A 22,998-nucleotide genomic window follows, 5' to 3' on the forward strand; every position below is an offset into this window, starting at 1 on the left:
CAGGGGAAGACTGCGTGTCTCCCTGCTGCGGATCATTCTGTCTCTCACTCTGTGTTCAAAATTTTTGCCATAGATGAGTGCATTGTTATCTTTACTCTGAAAGCGAGATTACAGGTTTTACCATCTAAACTGAATCTCTCCATCTGGTTTCCAGGCAGTCATGCTCCTCACTGTATTCATCATGGCAATGTCCAAATAGCTGAAACCATGTCCCACATCTTAAATGGTTGCTATGTATACAGGGGCCTCTACATAAGTAGGCATGACAGAATAGTAGATTTGATAGCGAAAGATATCTCTTCTATTTTTAGGTCGTCCATCACGCTGTTTAAGCATTCTACTGTGAAGCCAAGAATGTTCAACCTGTGCAATGATGATTCTGTGTTCTCTAATATTACAGCTAACACCCCTGATGTATTTGTTGTAAATCAACATCTTAGGGAGGTGTCCATTCTTGAGGTTGGCTGTACTTTTGATTACAGCTTAGAAGCCTTTCTAACCAAAATACTGAAATACCAACAGCTACAGCAGACCATCTCACAGCTAGGCTACAGATGTAAACTCATAGTTTTTATCTTTGGCAGCCTAGGGCATGTGCACAAGTTGGTTGTGAGGGGCCTACAAATAGCCGGTCTCCCCAAAAGGAAGGCCAAGCAGTTAGCCAGGTACTGCTCAGTATCAGCAATTATAGGAAGCCGCTCAATTTGGAGGAGGCGTTGTTTCCTTTCCCCATGATTCTGCCGTCCATGCACCTTGTACCTGACTGTTCTTTCATAATTTCTGACTGCACTGGCAGTGTTTATGTCCTTTGTATGAGGCCTCCTTGTACTTCTGTTCATGTGGACATAAATAAACATTTCAAGTGTGTGTGTGTGTGTGTGTGTGTGTGTGTGTGTGTGTGTGTGTGTGTGTGTGTGTGTGTGTGTGTGTGTGTGTGTGTGTGTGTGTGTGTGTGTGTGTGTGTGTGTGTGTGTGTGTGTGTGTGTGTGTGTGTGTGTGTGTGTGTGTGTGTGTGTGTGTGTGTGTGTGTGTGTGTGTGTGTGTGTGTGTGTGTGTGTGTGTGTGTGTGTGTGTGTGTGTGTGTGTGTGTGTGTGTGTGTACACTATGTGTATAAGAATACTGGGACCATACTGTTGTCCACAACGGTCCCTTTGTTTGAGGACATATCCTATCTGACACTCTAGTCATATCTTCTCCATTTGGTCCCAGTGGGCTACTGTTGACTGAGTGCATGTAGAAGGGAAATAAAATACACACATGTCCTTATTCCCACAACATGACTACATTGTAGTTACAGTTTAAACAAAGAGGGAATATCAGTTAACACTATTAACATTAACAACATTAATATGATAGAGAGTTAATATCCATTACATTAACACTATTAACATTAATATGATATAAAGTTAATATCCATTACATGACATTAACACTATTAACATTAACAACATGAATATGATAGAGAGGGAATATCTGTGCTTCAGCTGCCGCACATGCCTCTCAGATATGGGACTGAGTGATCTGAATTAAGAAATCAATTCTGGAGCACATGGTCAGTTTAGCAATATTTATTGGTGCAAACAGACGTTTCAACAAAGTGTCTTCTTGGACATGTTCCACCAATGAGAGACTGCAACCTAAATCAAATGGTGGGAGTATTTAAACCAAGCCATGTCTTGTTGACTCTGAAAAAGACTAACTCATCAGTCACTCACTCAAATGCAAACGTTTTGGGAGGGACGTTTGGTAGGACGCGCGGTGTGCGGTGTGCATAGGCCATGTGGGCACAACACAAAACCCTTACGCGTAGTTGCGCCACTGGTCTGGACGGGTTCGTGCTTGTATGTGACGTACAGCGGGCACATGCACGTACTCACTGTTTTCGGAACCACTTACTGTACTACATGTAGCATGTAGTATGTCATATGCAAGTAAAAGCTAAATCTGCAGAGTGCCAAAAGTACCAGGGTGACATACTGATTGGGGAAAAAAGCCCAGTGTGGTTCCGAGCTGTCTGCCTCGCCTGCTGTTTCCCACAATGCAAAGTGCTGCGACGGTCACGACTATACTGGTGGCAGAAACGAATGCAACAACTCTTTAATAAAAGTGGGCATAAATGCAGATGAAAGTCAACAAGAAAGATAAGGGAGTATTGGAAAGGAATATGGGAGACAATAAAGGAGATATTGGGTTATGAAGTGCCCATGACGGGCTTGGTACTGTATCTGGGGAATCTGACACAGGAAAACATACAAGGAGAGGACAAATACCTGGTAAAGACACTACTGGTAGCCAGTAAGAAAACGATAACAAGAGCATGGTACAAGGTGGATCCACCTACAAAAGAACAGTGGCTGGGTGTAGTAGAGGAAATGTATGACATGGAAAGATTTACACACGTGTTGAGGGTACAGGAGGAGAAATGTGGGTAAAAATGGGAGAAATGGGATGATTATAAAGGAAATGTGAACTACACCACAGTCTGGAACCAGAACACGATGACACATTTGTAAATGGAAGGACGCATCATGTCACTGTATTGTTTTATGTTTGTTTTTGTTTTCTGTCAATAAAAATAAGTATAAAAAAAAGAAAGTCAACAAGAATGCCATTTCAAGGACAATGTATGATTGTCTACACAGCTATGGTACAGCTTTGGCACTGTCCTCTAATCTTGGACTTCATTGAAAATAATCTGAAAATAGCGGATGTGCCCTAGATAAATAAAGATCAGTTAGCTGGTTGTAATGACAAGCAGATGGAGGCCTCGGGCTACCGGATTTCAGGTTCTACTACTGGGCTGCTAACTTTAGGACCGTTCAGTTTTGGCTGGGGTGTGGAGGGATGTCCTCACCTCCAGTTTGGCTGGAGATGGAGGCAGCCTCGTCCGTACTGGCATCACTGTCCTCTCTCGCCCACGCACTAGTTTAGGCCCTTATACCCCCTTTACAAAAAATGTATGTGTCAAATCAACAATGAAGATTTGGAACCAATCTAGACGCCACTTTGGCTTCCACACAACTTCTTTAGCTGCCCCGGTGGCCTCAAATCCGGCTTCCCCCCCATCTATGATTGATGGCGCTTTCTCAACATGGACTAGTCTCGGTGTTATAACATTTAAGGATCTCTATATCGATAATAACTTTACTACGTTCGAACAACTATCGGTTAAGTACGGTCTCCCCAGAAGTAATTTCTTTAGGTTTTACTCGTTTTTACAGATCCGAAGCTATGTCCGCAGTTTAGATACCCAGTTCCCCACCCTTCCTGGTGAAACACAACTCGAAACTTTTCTTACCCCTCTTCCCACTCTAAAGGGCTCCCTGTCAAGAATTTATAGGCAGCTATGCTCATTACAGTCCACCTCTTTAAACATTATTAAGTCCTCATGGGAGGAGGAATTGGGGGATGAGATATCAAAAAGGTTCACACCTCTTCCATCTGTGCTCGGCATGGTCTCATCCAATGCAAAACCATCCACGAGCTCACTGGACTCCAATGAGATTATCCAGAATTTACAAATGTGAAACCTAACTGTCCACGATGTAATCGGTCCCCAGCAAACCATGTGCACATGTTTTGGAGTTGTCCATCCCTAGTGGATCTTTGGAAAAATATCTTCGATACACTCTCTGAAATATGCAGTACCCAGGTTGAACCAGACTCTTTGACTGTGTTATTTGGTGTTTCCTCACCCTTATATCAACTGATAAAGACTAATAAAGAGGTTTTGGCTTTTGTTCCTTTGTTAGCAAGACGGTTAATCCTACTTCAGTGGAAATCCTCAATACCCCCTTCTCATGAATAGAATAGAATAGAATAGAAATACTTTTATTATCCAGAGGGAAATTTTACACTGCAAATCGCTCAACATTAAACATTTAGACAGAACAGGTCACGAATAAGAATAACAAAACAAATCAAATTGCCTAAGAATAAGAATAGAATAAAATAGAATATAAATGGAATAAAATATACAGTAAATAAATACAATAAAAATATACTGAAGTCTACAGTAGGTGTAATATTGTACAGTGCTGTTTCAAAAGTAAGAGTCCAGGAAGATGGTAACTGTCACTCTTCGCCGATGACGTGCAGGTTTACCTCCCCTTAAAGCCCACCCAAGGGAAGACGTCAATAGAACCACTGCTTGACTGCCTGGCAGAAATCAAGTGCTGGATGTCCGAAAACTCCCTGACATTGAACGAAGGGAAAACCGAGGTCATTGTTTTTAATAGTGCCCCCCCGGCCCCCCTCATTGACGAACTTGGTCCCCTGGGTCCAAACCTCTCCACCTCTGTCAGGAACCTCGGGGTCATCTTCGACAGCAATTTTAAATTCGACAAACAGGTCAGCGCCGTAGTTAAAAACAGCTTTTACCACCTTAGACTCCTGGCGAAGACAAAGGCATACCTCTCCCAAAGTAACCTAGAGACGGTGATACATGCCTTTGTCACCACTCGCCTCGACTACTGCAATGCTCTGTACACGGGTATCAACAAGTCCCTCCTCCGCCGCTTACAACTGGTGCAGGCAGCCGTGCGCCTCCTCACCAAAACAAGAAAACACGAACACATCAGCCCAGTTTTGGCCTCGCTCCACTGGCTGCCTGTTAGCTTCAGGATCGATTTTAAATTAGCCCTAAATGTTTTTAAATCATTAAATGGCACGGCTCCCTCCTATCTGTCCGAGCTCCTGCACCGCCACACCCCCCACCGATCCCTCAGATCAGCTGACCAGCTGCTATTGGTGGTACCCAGAACCAGGCTCAAGACTAGGGGAGACAGAGCTTTCTCCACCGCAGCGCCTAGATTGTGGAACAGCCTCCCCCTCAGCGTACGGACTGCCCAGACCGTGCAGGCTTTTAAATCACTCTTGAAAACCTACCTGTTCTCCTTGGCCTTCCCCCCTACTTAACCACCACTAGACCCCTGGCCCTTCTATCCTCTTTGTTTTACTGTGTCCTACCAGTTTTTATTACTTTCATTGCTTTATTATGTTTTTAATCCTATATCTTGCACCATATTGTTTTGTTTTTGTTGCTTTCATTGCTTTGCTATGTTTTTCTTTTAATCTTATACCTTGCATCACACTATTTTGTTTTTATCAACTTGCTTGTGAAGCACTTTGGTGTCAGCTGCCGCTGCCTGGAAATGTGCTATATAAATAAAACTGACTTGACTTGACTTGACTTGTGCTCAGTGATGCAGTGAGGCACAGTGATGCATTGTATAGTCTGATGGCTGTTGGAATGAAGGACTTCCTGTGCCGTTCAGTGCTGCATTTAGGTAGTGTGAGCCTAGCACTGAACATGCTCATCCTGTCAGCCAAGTCTGTGTATAATGGGTGAGAGGGGTTTTCCCTGATGGCCTGGAGCTTAGCAAGGCTCCTCCTCTCCGCCACCCTCGCTTGGGAGTCCAGCTCCACCCCAACCACGCTACTGGTCTTCCTGACCAGCTTATCCAGCCTGTTTGTGTCCCCTGCTCTCAGTCCGCTGCCCGAGCAGGTCACAGCGTACAAGAAGGCGCCCGCCACCACCGACTCATAGAACATCCTCAACATCCTTGTACAGACATTGAAGGATCTCAGCCTTCTGAGGAAGTAGAGTCGGCTCTGGCCCTTCTTGTACAGTGCCTCTGCATGTTTTGACCCATTCAGTTTGTTGTCGATGTGCACACCGAGGTATTTGTACTCCTCAACTATGTCCACATCGACTCCCCTGATGTAAACAGGGGTCACAGGTAGGGATGCTTAATCATTTTAGGCAACCAGCTTGCGCCTAGCCACGCCCCCGCGGCGACATAATGCCGCGGAGCTCTGCCGCGGAATTATGCAGCCGTAATCCCCCCTCTTTTAACATCGACGGTTAGCTCAACTGGTTCGCCGCCTTGCTGTGGATCCTGCGGTGCGTTGGTGACAAGTTCGAATCACTTCAATTTTTTTTTATTTATTTTTTTAACGTGCATTCTTTCGCCGGTTAAGTTTAGGCATTCTTTCGGAGTTGGTTAAGGTTAGGGTTAAGTTTAGGCATTGTTTCGGAGTTGGTTAAGGTTAGGGTTAAGTTTAGGCATTGTTTCGGAGTTGGTTAAGGTTAGAGTTTGTCTTAGAGCAGGGGTCAGCAACCTTTTTGACATGGAGTGCCTGTTTGAAATATAGTTGTAACTAGTGTGCCTCAACAATATTCCATGCATCGTAATTTTTTTTTCTCATAATCAGGTCTTTTTAATGATAATTTTTACATTATTACATCATTATTGTTATTGTTATTATTAACAATATTATTATGATGGTTGTATCAACCCTAAATCTGAGTTGGGGGGGGGAATGCAATGCAGACAAACAGCTGCATACAGTGCGACCATTTCACTCACATTTGCCCATTGATTTTTGGACACATCACACACCATCGGTGTGTGTACTGTACGTGTGCTGTCATAGCTCCACCTACAGGCCTAATGGAGAACACCAGGAGAACACCAGGATGTAAATGGAGGGTGAATGTGAGGTATATCGTGTAAATAAGTTTTGATTGATCGCAAGACTACACTGTAAAAAAATAAATAATAATAAGTTACCAGAACTTAAAAATATCGAGTTCAGTTACTGTGCATTAAGGTTTTCAGTTTTCAACCCATAATAAGTTAACAGAAAAATAAGTACACAACCACATTATTTCAACCTAACAAAACTATGTTTATTGTCATTGTTTTAAGAACACAAGTTGACTTGGTAATACTCACATTTTGAGTAAAAAAAAATGGCTTTTAACATGTGAATGTTCAATGAAATAGAAAAATAAATAATAAAATTTGTTGATTAATCCCACTGGTCACAATGGTGACCGTAATAATGTTTTTGTTATAAGGCTCTGCAAATGTTACTGAATGATGTAGCAATGTATTTCCAGCTAAATTGAAAATATTTCACTATAATATTTCAAAGCAAAAAAAAAAAAAAGGTTTTTTTTTAATTTTTTTTTTTTTTTAATGATGCCCCCTGTGCCTATGAAAATGCCCCTGCGTGCCTATGCAGGCACGCGTGCCTAGGGTTGCCTACCCCTGTCTTAGAGCATGGCAATATTCTTTCGGAGTGGCACTTTCAGTGCCACTCACGAGATTTCTCTGTTTTTTTTATAGGTGGTTGCATGCCACTCACGAGATTTCTCGGAATTATTATTATTATTATTTTTTTGCGATCTGAAAAATTATTGCATCACCCGAGCCTACCCGAGTATAGCCGAGGGGCGCCGACGATCACTGTGGAAAAAAGCGCCCCCTGTCGTCTCCCAGATGACATAAGTGATTTTGGAATGGACTCAATGAAAATGAATGGGGGAAAAAATCCGGTACTCCACATTTTCCAGTTCACTGATCCAGCCGGGGTTACTAGAGTTCATTCTGGAGCCTCAGATCCCCGCGGATCATGGAGTTCTACTGTATCGCGTTGGATCCATACACGTATCGATTTTTTCGAATGGTGATCAGGAATTGGAATATACCAGTTGGATACCATCTGATGTCAGGTAAGGACTCTATGTTATCAGTGGTAGGATAATCAGAGTAAGTTTGATGAAGTTATAAGCTGTTTTGTGAAATGTCTTCTTTCGGTTTCACTGTAAAAGTCTGTGAGGAAATCAACGGAGCGATTATCAGTGCGCGGCCGTAATGTGCGTGCGTGCACGTATAATATTGATCATCTAGCGTTTATTTGAAAACGATTCATAAAAAGGCCGACGAATATCAACGTTGTGGAATATTCCACTAAAAGACGATTTTCATAGAATGCTCCAGAATGAGCTGTTTTTTATATCAAAACGGGGGCTTTTCTAACTGCTCTGAAACGGAAACGACGCGATAAAAAAACAATCTGCCTTCACAGCACTGACTGGAAAATAGTCTTTGATAATGCGATGGGCAGATTAGACACATAGCCATAATTTAAAACATAGATTAGGCGATATTAACGTTAACATTGGCGCCGATGGTGGCATTCAAGCGGTAAAATGGAAAACCAGGCGTGGCGCTCAAAGGGTTAAGGTTAGGGTTAAGTTTAGGCATTGTTTCGGAGTTGGTTAAGGTTAGGGTTAAGTTTAGGCATTGTTTCGGAGTTGGTTAAGGTTAGAGTTAAGTTTAGGCATTGTTTCGGAGTTGGTTAAGGTTAGAGTTTGTCGCAGAGCATGGCAATAGAATGCAGCCTATTTCCGCACTGCCGCTCTCTCGCGCTGCCGCGGTCACGTGGCCAATCAGAGAAACGCTGAACACAAGTTGGTTGCCTAAAATGTTGACGCGGTAGGGATGGGTACCGAATTTGGTACTTTTGAGGTACCGAACCGAAACACATTGGTACTACCGAGTATCGATTCAAGTGAGATACAGAAAAAAAAATTAAATAAAAAAAAACCTTTTTATTTTTATTTTTTTATTTTTTTTACCTTTTTTCTTTTCATGTCAACGTTCACACGCACAATATATGCTTACCTAGGATTTGACTTGATTCAACAACAAAGCAGTCGGAGCAATGGCAAGCCGAAATCTGTCGAAATTGTAGTTATTTGAAGTTTGAATTTTTTGAGACTAAAGTACAGAAAAAAGGTACCGTTGGGTACCGGGATCGATTCACAGGTACCGGTACCGTATCGGTTCAAATGTGAAAGGTACCCATCCCTAGTCACAGGTGCACTCCTCCTCCTCCCCAGCTCCACCACCAGTTCCCTGGTCTTCGCCACATTTAGCTGCAGGTGGTTTTTATCGCACCATGTGACGAAGTCCACTACCAGTTCCCGGTATTCCCTCTCGTCACGTCCTTTATACATCCCACTATCGCAGAGTCATCAGAAAACTTCTGAAGGTGGCAGGACTCTGACCGATAGTGGAAGTCGTTGGTGTAGACCAGGGCTATTCAACTAAATTGTTCAGGGGGCCACATTGTCAGAAACCCAAGGGGCCAGGGGCCGGACTGCCACGGCGCCTCCCCGTGCTATGAATATATGTACACTTGACACAACACGCAACCACATTTTCACAACTTTTATTTAACTACATTGCAAAAGTAGTATACTTTTCAAAAAAAGTGCTTCATTTATGTGCCACATCTGCAACATCTCTTGCAAAAAGTGCTTCATTTATGACTGTGCAACAACTGCAACATCTCCTCTTCAACATTTCAATATAAAAATAAAAAACAAACAAGTGCATGATGTGCATCTGAACATTCTAACATCAACACTTGAACAAAAAAACACATTTATAGTGCAGCTGAGCTTATGAAAAAGTGCTTCATGTCTGTGCAACAACAGCAAATCACAGCATCTTATTAGCACTTATTGTCCACTCTTAACTCTCAAACATCAGGGGGGTGGGGGGCAGACAGGCCTAGCCTACATACACACATCTAATGAGAGCGATTGCACTTCTTTGACTGGGCAATGGCAGAGAAAGAGGGTTCATAGGAAGTGAGGGCTACCCGCAAACAGTGATGCAAATGCTAATTTGTCAAGGAGGCATGGTTGCTTGTTTTAATGGCATTCATGTGAGATAAACTGGATTCACAGGTGTATGTTGAGCCAAACATTGTTAGCACAGATAATTTTTTTTTTTTTTTTTTTTTATTATCATGTAATCTTTGGCGGGCCGGTCAGAATCATCCCGCGGGCCGGATCTGGCCCGCGGGCCGCCAGTTGAATAGCCCTGGTGTAGACGGTGAAGAGGAAGGGAGAGAGGACTGTCCCCTGCGGGGCCCTGGTGTTGCTGACCAGTCTGTTTGACACACAGCTCCGTAGGCGCACATACGGTGGTCTGCCTGTCAGATAGTCCACAACCCAGGACACCAGGGGGGCCTCTACCTGCATCGCCTCCAACTTCTCACCCAGTAGCCCAGGCCTTATGGTATCAAAAGCACTGGAGAAGTCAAAGAACATGACTCTCACAGTGCTCCCCGGCTTGTCTAGGTGAGTGTAGGCTCGGTTCAGCAGGTAGATGACAGCATCCTCTACCCCCAGTCGGGGCTGGTAGGCGAACTGGAGTGGGTCTAGGTGGGGTTTGATCACCGGGCGGAGTTTCTCCAGGACTAACCTCTCCATGGTCTTCATTATATGAGAGGTAAGAGCCACCAGCCTGTAGTCCTTGGACGTGCTGGGACGCGGGCACTTAGGGACAGGGACCACTCCAACTCCATAGTGAAGTTTGCGGACGACACAGTGGTGGTGGGGCTGATCTCGGACAACGACGAGAAGGCCTACCGGGAGGAGGTTGAGGTACTGGAACGCTGGTGCCAGAACAACAGTTTGCTCCTGAACATTGGTAAAACCAAGGAGCTGATCGTGGATTATAGGAGAGGACAGCAGGAGACACACACACCACTGAGGATAAACGGGGCTACCGTGGACAGGGTGAGCAGCTTTAAGTACCTGGGGGTCCACATCTCTGGATCTGACATGGACAACACACTCCAGTCCTTCTACTCCGGAGCTGTAGAGAGCATCTTGACTGGAAACATCACTGCCTGGTATGGAAACAGCACGGCACAGGAGAAGAAGGCCCTACAGAGAGTGGTGCGCTCAGCCGAGCGTACCACGGGTATTGCACTACCACCCCTGCAGGTTCTATACAACAAGAGGTGCAAATCCAGAGCCTGCAGAATAATGAAAGACCCTCACCACCCAAACAACAGCCTGTTCATGCTGCTGAGGTCAGGCAGACGCCTGCGAACACCAGCTACTAGGACAGAGAGACTTCGGCTCAGCTTCTTCCCCCAGGCCATCAGAGCCTTGAACACTGAACTCTCCACACACAAGCACACATGAGCACACACACGACACACACACTGTACACGCTCACACACTAGCAGCCACTTTAACATGAGCAAGCACACACTCATGCTGCACACGCCCACACTTATGGCCACTAAGGAAAGGTCACTTTAAGAATAGTATAGTATAACTTGAGATTGTATAATATAGCATGTACAGAAAGACCCAGTGCCTCATCCGTAGCTAACAGTGTATTGCACTACCACAGGACCTAGCATGTCCTACCATGCTCTGTAAATAACTTATGTACATATACCGATATGCCCTACTCTGTTTACTTGTTTTATTGCACAATGTCGTTCTATTGGATTCTATTATATGTTATTACTATTGTATTATGCACATCGTTGCGGGCAAGACCACCCGCATTTCATTGTATACTCGTATGCCGTGACAAATAAAACTCTTGACTTGACTTGACACACAGGAGGTTTTCCACGGTGTCGGGACTCTGTGGATTAAATCTATTCTTAACTTATCAAACTATAAAAAATCCGACACACACTCCGAGGGTCCACAGACAAGTTTTTCTCTATGTGGGCTCCCTTCTTTTCCTATGTTGAGAGGATCTACCTCCCCGTAGTCCCAGACTGATATTTACCCACACAATATCCGTGGTAGGGGAGAACGGGGGACCTTGTCACATGGGTAGGTTGTCACATTAATTATATTTCACCACCAGAGGATCCTGTCTCCCAATGTAGGAATGATTATTTAAAGATGTTTTGATGATGAGCAATTCACACTAGAGTAAAAAGTGTGACAACGTCCCCCGTTCTCCCCTACACTATTCACTCCTCCTTCCCTTTTAAACTTTCTCCCTTGATGCACCTGTCAATGCAATAGATCAGTTATGAGCACGACATCTCAAATCAATACCAGAGTTGGTTGACCTATGAATCACTGTACTCACCTTTTTAAATGTATCTCCTTATTTTTTTGTATGTCTTGTTATCTCCCCCCCCCCCCCCCCATTTTTTTTTTTATTTGATTTTTTCCATTTTTTAATGTTTTATTACTATTATTATAATTTATTTCTGAAATTGTTTTTACAAAAAACTGTCTGTCACTTTGTTTTGATGTCTGTTGTCCTTTGTATTCCGTTTTGTGTTTCTAATGGAAATTTTTCAAGCACATATAATTTGTAAATGTTGCAAATGCACTGGAAAAAACTCAATAAACAGATATATATATATATAAAAAAGAAAAGAATGCCATTTCACTCGGTCCTCACCAGTGTCCCCTGAAAGTAAGGAAGAGAAAACAAGCCTCCTGACGTAGAGACCACTTGAGCGTCAACACAGAGGACTCTTCACCTCGCCTCCCCAGAGTTACATCAGCCAGACGAGGCTCTCCCTCCTCCTCCTCCTCTTCCTCCTCTGTGAAATATCACCGCACTCCGAGGCCAACTTCTAGTTACATTTCATTAGTGAAAAGAACACACTCTCAGCTCACTTCTTCTCTCTTGCTTTCTCACCGCTAACTACTTTTTAATCAACATCCCTCTTTCTCTCCCCATGGCAGTCTGTGTGCTGTACACTCAAGGAATCGCCAACAGGGAATGGAGAGAGGTGAGTTCAGAGAGACTGCCAAAGGCAAAGGGGTGGGGGTGGTTTATTAATGACCAAAAATACTTCCAAAATGGAGCACAGAGGCACATTTCACACACTACCGTTTCTGCATGCAATTGTAACATTAAGAAATGTATCTACTTGGCGGCTGAGTGGCGCAGTGGGCAAGGCGCTCGCCACTAACGCAGGAGACGCTGGTATCGAGCCCAGCTCTCTGCGTTGCTACCGGCTTGGCCAGTCATCGTACTAACACACATTGGCAGTGTTAGAGGGTGGGAAAGCCGGTGGGTGGGGATTGGACGTTGTGGACAGCGACTCCTACAGGTCGGTTGGGTGACGCCTGTACAGCAGAATCAGGAAGTATCGGGGGCAGTGTGAGCCTCCCACGCGTTACTCCTCGCCACTGAGAGATTGCGCTGTTCAGGTGACAAGATGCAACAGGCTGCCTCTTCGTGTACCGGAGGGGACATGTGATGCAAGGCTTCTATCCTCCCTACAACCGACCAGTGGGAGGCATAGTCTAGCAACGTTCGAGACAGGGGAGGGGAGAATTGAAGGGAGAATTGGCGAGGCGAAATTGGGATGGGAGAAAAAATGGAAAACAAGGAGAAAAAGTGGAAAAAAATTTGTATCTACTTCACATAAGGGCTTTGTAATATTTTAGTTGAACTGTAATTGAGCAGTGTTTGCCCCCAACAGTGTTTTGTATGTTGAGACCAGACCAGATGCAGAAACGTTTGTGAATATCCCTGCAGGAGGGAGGGTGACACAGTTTACTAAATAACTGAGTTATCTTGATGTCTTGAAGTATCTTTCTAAGTCAGCTGGCTGGGTGTGTCCTCCTGCCTGCTGAAACCCCCACGTTTATTGTTTTATTGTTTTATTGTGGATCCCCATTAGTCTACTACACCAAAGTGAGACTACTCTTCCTGGGGTCCAAACATAAAAATACAAACACACACACAAAAAGTTAAAATTAAAATATAAAACAACAAACATTGAAGTCCTCACAAGAAAACATCACAACGAACAAAAAAAAGTTAATAAAAGCTCACTCAATATTCATAAGTTAGATATCACAATTCTCCAACCATAAAATACAAATTACATAGTCAGTTCATAAGAACAAAACAGTTCAAAATAATTTATATGATTTTAACTCATAATATAGCATAACTTTAACGTCTCCATTGTTGTGCCGTTGAGAAGTAATGTTATTGGTGTAAAGTTGTGGAATTCTCTCCATAGCGAGCTTAACAGATTGGGTGCCACGCTGTTTTCGGGCCCCATCTATGCACTGCCACTGCCACGCTTTAAAAGATAGGAGTCCGTCACCTTGTTTGTAGAGCTATAACTATATTCTATATTATAGCTATGGATACAATAGCAAAATGTCAAAAAAGTGACTTTCTTCCGGTCAAGATGCAAAAAAGAGATATATTTTCCTTGCATACATTCGCGCGTTATACCGTGGTGAATATAAGTATGTTTTTAGATCAGTCTGGGGTAATTCCCGAAATGCTGAGGAATAGCCTTATGCATGTATTATACTATAACCGTTGCCGTTTCTTGCCTGGACCCGCTATTATTCTCAAATCAAATCTATATCATAGGTATTATGTTTCATCATGAATGCATGAAGGGGGGGGGGGTGTCGTTTTTTGATGCTTTGATCGAGGTGAAGACATGCTTGGATCAACACAAGATTGATATCATATAGCCCTTACCTTGACTAGGATGTACCCCAAAAAGAATATTCCAATTATCTGATCGCGATTCCAAGTATTGATGTCCATCGTGTCGCCAACATAATCCACCACACATCATGCATCGGGAGCATTTGATTCTTCTCAATCTGACCGTTATAACCGATCCCCTTGCCCAAAAAAGAAAAGCCGACACGGAGACATTAGATCGACGCACAGGCCAAGATACAAGGTTTCAAAGGGTGCTCGATACCACCGTCTAGCTGGATGCGGCCGGTATTGCACTTTGACGATCTCAGATCATTCCCTATGGTAACACCAGGCTCCCTGGATGGATAATGAATAAAAATATCAAAAAAAAGGAAAAATGACCCAGAAACGTAAAAAGCCGTTTTTGGCACTCTACAGTCGGGGCCCAGAAACGTAATAAGCCGTTTTTGGCACAGAAAGTGTTAAGGGATGTAATAGTGTTTGTCAATTCAAAAAATAATTATAAAAAATATATATTTAGTCAGTATGAAATTCAAATGTGAATCTGAATAGTGAGATTTTTTTTTCTTCTTTATTATTATTATTATTATTATTATTATTATTATTATTATTATTATTATTATTATTATTATTATTATTATTATTATTATTATTATTATTTTTCTTTCTTGTTTAATCTGTGGATTGTTTGTTTCTTTGTATATGGTATGAATTATTATTTTGTGTAAATTAGGTTGTACGCCGACCATCAAGTGATACTTAGTTTAGGAATATGGGGCAGGTAACTATAAGATTTATTCTTCTTCCTGCTCCTTTTGCCCATGGTAGAACTGTATTTATGATTTTGTATGGAATCTGTATGATTGTATTGCTTCCATGTGGCAAATAAAATTCTGAATCTGAATCTGAATCTAAATGTTATAGCTTTGTGACAACAAAGTCCTAATCAATAGGGCCTAATGAAATCCAATGATGTATATGGAAACCATGTTTTTGCATTTCACAATGATGAATGACATTTTGGGAAATAAACTTACTTACCATCTTCCCCAGAGTCAGACAAGAATATGGATATCAGTTTCATATCTGTGTGTAAATGGTAAAAATAGAAAATTATGCATTTATATAGCGCTTTTATTCAAAGTGCTGTACAATTTGTTCCTCGCATTTTACCCGTTCACTCACACATTCACACACCGACGGCAGAGGCAACCATGCAAGGTGCCAACCTGCTCATCAGGAGCAGTTAGGGGTTAACATGCTGCCCGGGAGGAGCGGGAATCGAACCGGGAACCTCCGGATTACCAGACTACTGCTCTACCTCCCGAGCTACTGTCCAGTAGCCCCAGAGAGAGATCTAGCTAGCATAGTTTATCACAAGGACCAGAAGTAGTAGTGAGCAGCTAGCCTAGCTCCCTCAAAAGTGAAGAAATACAAATTCCAACAACTCCTAAGTGATTTTAAGTAATAAATAAGTGTTTTTCTCAGAATGTTGGAGTACTCCTTCTCAGGGCTCCACATGGAGTACTACAGTATATTGTACCAGTTGGTTTGGACTGTTCACTAACTTGCAAAATAACCATAGAAAAGTGATGTAAATAAAAAAAAGAAGAGAAAAATGGTGATACATATCATGTCCTCTTTCCTAGTTTTGCAGGACGGAGGTCATTGACAACACCCTCAACCCTGACTTTGTCCGCAAATTCATCCTGGACTACTTCTTTGAGGAAAGGCAGAATCTACGCTTTGACCTGTGAGTTTACAGTTGACTTGTAGCCTATACTATGTGTGTGTGTGTGTGTGTGTGTGTGTGTGTGTGTGTGTGTGTGTGTGTGTGTGTGTGTGTGTGTGTGTGTGTGTGTGTGTGTGTGTGTGTGTGTGTGTGTGTGTGTGTGTGTGTGTGTGTGTGTGTGTGTGTGTGTGTGTGTGTGTGTGTGTGTGTGTGCGTGCGTGCGTGTGTGTGTGTTTTTTGGGCAAAGCGTGGGAGAGAGTGCTCCTCAGTGCAGAGCAGAGTTGAGTTGCGACTGAAATATTCATGGGCTGCGTGAAGGGAGATGTTAGTCTTCTCCTTTTAAATCCTTTTAAATAAAAGACTAGTTCTCATAACACTCTTCCTGACACAATTTCTGTATGAATTCCTCTCATTTATGCAATGCTTTGAGACATAATAGGGTCAGATATCCAAATTAAATTGGACTTCTTCTGACATGTATGATAGGAGATGGGAGCGTAAAATCGATTCACTTAAGCATCGCAATTCTTTGTTGTGACGATTTTGATATAGCCACACTGCCTCCTGAATCGATATTTAACCAGAAGGGCAGAATTGTTCGCGCTGTTGAGTGACTGACATGTTCGTTCTGCTTGCTAACGTGACCAGGCAGCCAGCGTGCGGCACAGCCACCCCAGGACATGACAAGAGAGATGGAAATGAGTGGAATGAAGGTGTCAGTTACTCGTTTTTGAATGATGGGAGAGCAATTACTCTGCTCACTCCTTGTATTCACTAGGAATATTCTTGTTACAAAGATCCCCTCAATTTTATATAACAATTTATCTATAAGTCTTGACAGACACAACCATTCCACCAGACATGCTTCTGCACAAGGTTTTACACTTCCAAAAGTGAGGTCGAATGCAATGAAGCGAACTGTCATGTTCCGTGGTATGCAGGAATGGAACTCTCTTCCCAGACATGTTAAGCAGGAGAATAGTAAATGTCGTTTCAAAATCGTGGTAAAACAACATTTTCAACCAAAGAAATTGACATTCCCTAATAGATAGTGTGTACGTAAATGAAAATGTATGTGTCTGATAAAGAGATAGGTATATATAGATGAAAAGGCATGTGTCTGATAGGGATATATTATTAAAAGATTGTATAATTGGCTGATATGAACATAGATAATGTATGTAAAAGCGAAATAGTATATTATGCTGTATTGTATTATGAATTAATTATGAGTAGGTATTATTGTATTGTATTATGAATTCATAAGGCGTATATATTGTTGTATTGTATTATGAATTTGATTACGGTTTTTATTGTTGTTTTAATTGTCTGTATGACATGTGAATGTTGTGAGTGTATAAGTCTGTAACTGTATTTTACGTGTTATGGACCCCAGGAAGAATAGCCCCAGCACTGCTAATGGGGATCCAAATAAACTTAAAACTTAAAAACTTAATCCACATTCAAAAGCAACACCAGAGAAGCTTTGTCACTGCAGTCTTGTGGACTAGAAGGAGTAATGGCAGTAGCCAAGTGAACAAGCTAACGTTGTTACACAAAATGTAGTTGGGTATCCTTATTAGCTAGTTATTTACTTTTCACTATAATCGCAAGACTTTGGAATATACAAGTTTCAAGTTCTAGTTTGTTTATTATTTGTCACAACAAAATACAGAATATTTTATGATGAAATGTTTGTTTCTGTATGAGCCCCTGAGAGTGTGCTACATAAAAAGTAAGTAAAGGAATGTTCAGTCAATATATATACAATATACAATATACAATACAGAGTAAAATGAGTAACAGTGAGGTACAATGCAGAAATGAGGTACAAACCTTAGGGTAGGGTGCAAATGAGGTATGAATGTAGTGCAAATCTCTTTAACACATTCAGCGCCAGCCACGCGGGCCGCTAAAGGGCTCCGTATGCCAGCGTCCACTTCAATGATAGAGCTCTCATATTTGCAAACGCATAAACTATGTCTTAAATTATGGCTATGTGTCTAATCTGGCCGTCGCTTATCAATGACTTGTTTGCAGTCAACATTTTTTTTTTATTATTATTTTGATCTTTTTCCCCCTCCATTTTCCTCCGATTTTTCTCCCATCCCAATGTTAGTCGTTATGCCAATTCCCAATCCCCTTCCTGGTCGCTGCGCACTTACCCCCCACAGTCAGATCATCTGGGAGAGTGGAGGCTATCACGTGCTTCCTCCGACACACGTCCAGCCAATCAACCGCTTCTTTTCACCTGGCAGCGCGGATTCTCATTGAGAGGGCGTAGCGTGTGGAAGGATCACACTATCCCCCTCAAGTCCTATCCGCGCTTAGCAGGCGCCCCGACCGAACTGTAGGAGTCACTGTTTACAACGACCCGGACCCACCCCGCCAGCTTCTCCCACCCTCTAATACTGCCAATTGTATTAGTGTGAACGGCCAGCCAAGCTGGTGACAACCCCGGAGCTGTGAGCTGGATTCGAACAGGCGAATCCAGCCGCTCCAGGGTTTGGTGACACGCTGATATCTCTGTGAAAAAAGTTCTGATTATCCTAAGACTGGTAAAATAGATTCCTTACCTCAGATCAGATGTTCTCCAAAAAGATTATTCCAATTCCTGATTGCCATTCCAAATATCGATCGCGTTTATTGATCCAACGCTGGATAATGGAAATATGTATTCCACGCTGTTTTGGGGCTCGGAAATGACTTGGATCCTCTCGGGTGGCTTGCCCGAGAAGTAAAATGAGGAAGCTGGATCCCCCCCCCCCCCCCATGTGTTTCGTTTCAATCCATTCCAAAGGGGTGCAGTACCACAGGGAGACGATAGGGGGCGGTATTTTCCCAATGGAGCTCAGAGAGAGTTTGCAGCACTAACATGAGACAAGATTGATGAAATATGAATTCAAATCGCTAATATAAAAAAAAGCTAGATTTATCGTCGCTGGCACTCAACGGTCGGCATGAACTAAGGATAAATCTCGTCGCTGGCACTCAATGTGTTAATAATAGATAAATATAAAGTGTCTAAAGTGAGTAAAGTGAGTGGTAAGTTGAGTGTTTGTTTAAAGTGAGTGTGTACATGTGGATGTGTGTGCAGTGAGTGTAGATGATGGGTTGTTACATAGTGTCATTGTCATTGAGCATCCTGATGGCCTGGGGATAGAAGCTCCTTCTGAGTCTCTCTGTACTGGCCATGAGACTCCGGTAGCGCTTGCCTGACTGCAGCAGTTCAAAGAGGCAGTTGTTTGGGTGACTAGACTTAATACAAGGGGTTAATATAGATAACTAGCCATGTTTTAATTTGTACATATATTCAATATAACAAGCTAATTGGAGGTAATGGCTACATTAGCCATCAAAGCCCCTATTACTCCTATTCTCCTTAGCCTAGGCCTCTCCTAAGGTTTCAATTTAAATAGCAAGATACTGGGAAGCATCGGTGGAAGTAAATCTGACTGGTGATTATAAATTATATCGAATTGCAATACTTGAACAATTGCAATGCATATCGAATGCATCCCTAATGTATGATGGATGTCATCCATTTAAAATTGTTCAGCCCCTTCCCCCCCGAAATGGCGTTCATGTACTACAGTATATATCTACATCAAGAGATTATGTGCAAAATAAATCAGTTGTTTTTCGGTAAAGTGCCGCTTTTAAGTTATACAGTTATGCATAACTGGTTACAATAACATTACATAGTGTTGGGTAACAGTTAACTATTGTTATATTTCATTATGGCTTTGTGCTCTGCTCTATTGGAACTGTCCCTTTAATCATATGCTATCATGAAAACTTTCAACCACATGCACGCACCACACCTGCCTGACCACGCCCACATCCGCTCACATATAAGCGGGGTCATGGCCATACTACCAGCTCCTTCCCTACTTTCACCACGTGAAGTATGTGCTACAGTGCACCTCTTCAAGTTCAGTTAAGTTAGTTAGTTAGTTAGTTAAGGAGCTGTGTTGACATTGTGTTTTTGTTTTCTCTCGCTAATTTTCGAAAAAAGAAAGGTATAATGTCTTCACCACCGGAGGGTTTAGACGACTATTGTTCTGACCTCCACCGGCGCTTCACAGTCGCGGCTTCCTCCGTGCATCGTGGGGCATTCCTGGCTCCAGCGTCGCCGAGGGGCCGTCGAGCTCCCATCTCCTGTGAGGTGGCCGAGTTCCGGCTCTGGTCCCCCCGCCAGAGGGCAGTCGGCTGGTAAGCTGACGGTCCCTCTGGTGGACGGGGATTTGCGGCGCAAGCTCTTCGCCTCGGCTCGTTCTCGTCATACGGTGATGAACGGTGGGGGCGGACAGTTTAGCGGCTGTGTCGGGCCGGCGCAGAGCGGGGATTCCCTCGTCTCCTCTCCATCGTGTCCAATGGAAACAGAGGACTACATGGAGGGGGTGGGGGAATTCTTGTTCGACGCTCCAGCGGAAACAGAGCATTCTCCCCCTTGGGGAGTGGCACGGGGTGCTGTGTCTTCCTGGAGAGCCTCGTACTCCGGGACTGGGATAAAATCACCACCTCCGAGACGAGATGCCCTGCTATCATACGCACTGGACGTTGGCTCCCGCCTATCTTACGGAGAAAGTGAGTGTAGCCTCCCAAACGCGAGGGATGCGAGCGAAGCGGAAGAAAGTATGCAAAGGGAGTTGCATGCTTTGTTCCTTGAGCTCATGACGGCAGCGGCCGTGCTAACGGTGCCGGCACCTGTTCCCGTTGACATGATAGGTCATCTCTGGCAACGCCGTCCTGTGAGGGAGGCGAGCGTTGTCTGCCCGTTCTTCCCATCAATGGAGGCCTACGTGTCGCGGGGACAGGTAATCCCCCGTATCGTCGGCCTCACCCCCACCTATGTGCCTTTCACACGGGTGGTGGGCTTGGTCCAGGGGTTGAAGGAGGGGGTCCCACGGCTTGATAGCCCGATGGCATCTATCCTTTGCCCCGAGATGGTGTGGGAGCCGAAAGAAGAAGCCACTTCCCAAGGAAAAGTCGGCTAAGCAGTTGGCTGTCTGGAGTGACCATGCCTACATCGCCTCGACCCAGAGCCTAGCTGCGACGTCCAACATCGCGCAGCTAGCACGCTTCATGTCGGGGCTGGTGGCGGGCGGGGTGGTACTGGATGACCATCAGAGGTACCTCCACGCCCAGGTGATGGGAGCCATCCTGCATCTCTCGCAGCTACAGGCAATAGCTGCAGGGAAACAACGCGCCCTGGCCACTCTCATCCAGCGCCACCTGTGGCTTGAGCAGGCGGCGCTGACGGACCACCGTAGGATCCCCCTCCTCATGGCCCCCCTCTCCGACGCTGGGCTCTTCGGCTCGGCGATGCGGGAGATGGCGTCAGGCTGCAAGGACCTGGAGGAACAGCGGTCCGTCCTGCAACCCCACTTCCCCCCGGCCCGACACCACCACGACCGGAAGCGTGACGCGGAGGCAACATCACAGGGGTTGATGTCATGAATGTGTGTGTCATAAGGATGCCACTACGAGTTGCCCTTAACAGTGGTGTGCATTGGTCCATACTGTGTTGTACCTTTTTGCACAATGTTAGGTGGGTTGGTCCTTCTCCATTCGTTTCACCCCTCCCTCCCTGCTAAACCGGGGATGGGAGGGGGCTGTCGGGGAGGCTGCTTCTGTCAATTCCTCTATGCATCCCTGTGTAGGTCCCGGTCCTCCAGGCCCAGGTCGGGCCTTGCCCTCGTTGACCTGTTGGCCTGGGTTAACCCTTTTTAAACCTGAAACACCTTGAACTGCATTGTATAGCCTGTGTATACACACAGTTATGTTTCCGGGGTTTCTTAATGGGTTAAGGGAGCAACCATTTTCTGTTAATGAACATAGAGGGGTGGTTGTCTCCCCGGTGTGTTGGTAGCAGAGTCGACTCTCCGGTTGAGCCCGGGTCTGACCCCGGCTGCCCGAGAGTATGCCCCTGCATGTTTCATGACGTCTGCCAATTGTGTCAAACTCTTTCTCTGAACCTCGATCCTGCAGGATTAATGAATTGGCAGGGTCAGGGTTCGTGGTGGAATCTGTTCGCTGGCGGAGTTGGTTGACTCCGACTCCACGAGGTTCGTGACCCCATGGGATTGTGACATGGTGCACGGCATACCGAACACCCTTTCCGCCGGGATACTGTTCTTACAGATAGCCCCTTAGGCGCCTGTCTAGTCCGCAGTGCTCCGGGCGCAGGTCGGGTTCTGCTCTTATTAAGACCTGTCGGCCTGGATTGAGGGATCAACCTCCTTGGAGGGTTGTCTCCCCGGTGCGCCAGCTGGCCCCACGACATTGTGGGGGGGAAGCCTCCTTGGAGCGCTTTGGAGCGGCGTGCCAGGTGGAGAAGGGCCTTCACCTGTTGTAGGCCCTGTCCGATATGCTGGCGATGTGGGGGGTGGTGTCACCAGTGACCATCTGGTGGGGTCTCGATGCCGCAGCCTTGTTGACCTCGCCAGGCCCCTTTTTCAGGGGGTCCTGGTTCCCGGGATGTGGCCTGTGGCTGGGGCCTCCTCCGCGCCCCGCTGCTACGGCCTTGCCGCGGGGTCGGGGCTCTTTGACCCCGACCCCGCGATGTTGGGGGCTGTGACGTGGGTTTTTTGCTTCACGTCCGTTCCCTGGTGGCATGCGGGATGCGCGTCCGAGTAGTCGCGGGCCCTCCTAAACAAAGGTGAGTCCCGCGGTCTGCTCGCCCTGTGCGTTGAGGTACTGTTCCCTCTTCGCACAGTCGGGTCCGGTCTCCCTCCCGTCCCTCACTAGGGGGGGCGGGGGGGCCCGGATCCTCCCCGGTATTCTGATGGTTGTAGGGGACCTCAGCGGGTACATTCTTGTGTTCCAATAGAGCAGAGCGCAAAGCCATAATGAAATATAACGAAGGTTATCCTATAACCCTAGTTATATGAATATGGCGAGCGCTCTGCTCTGACTCACTGATGTTAGATTCTGATCAATCTGGCCAGTATCACGTCTTCTTGTGTTATCCTCTCTCCATCCAATTCCTCTGCGTTGTGTAATTTTAATGATCCTGACGTCTCAGATCCTGGCTGATACAATCCTTATCTCTCCCCGTTAGTGCGATCCGCAAACCATAATAATTCTCCACCTTCGTAAGAATTCGACACTTTGACACAGCGTAATACCTTACAAGGAGAAGCGTTGTTTATTTGATAAACAGAAGCCTCAGCTCAGATGTTAAC

General features: G+C 44.7%; 1 protein-coding gene across 1 annotated transcript in view; it reads left to right on the forward strand.

The window, feature by feature from the left end:
- LOC311244879 (copine-8-like) overlaps nucleotides 1-22,998 on the forward strand; it is a gene marked incomplete at its 3' end in the record, with an annotated part of 270,083 nt that overhangs the window by 110,142 nt on the left and 136,943 nt on the right. Inside the window, exons 3-4 of the mRNA XM_084334565.1 lie at nucleotides 12,333-12,379; nucleotides 15,726-15,829. Of these exons, the coding sequence (XP_084190691.1) occupies nucleotides 12,333-12,379; nucleotides 15,726-15,829 (151 nt within the window). The remainder of the gene's footprint in view (nucleotides 1-12,332; nucleotides 12,380-15,725; nucleotides 15,830-22,998) is intronic.

This window comes from Notolepis coatsorum, assembly GCF_963971535.1.
Source record: "Notolepis coatsorum genome assembly, chromosome: 18".
NCBI lineage: Eukaryota > Metazoa > Chordata > Actinopteri > Aulopiformes > Paralepididae > Notolepis > Notolepis coatsorum.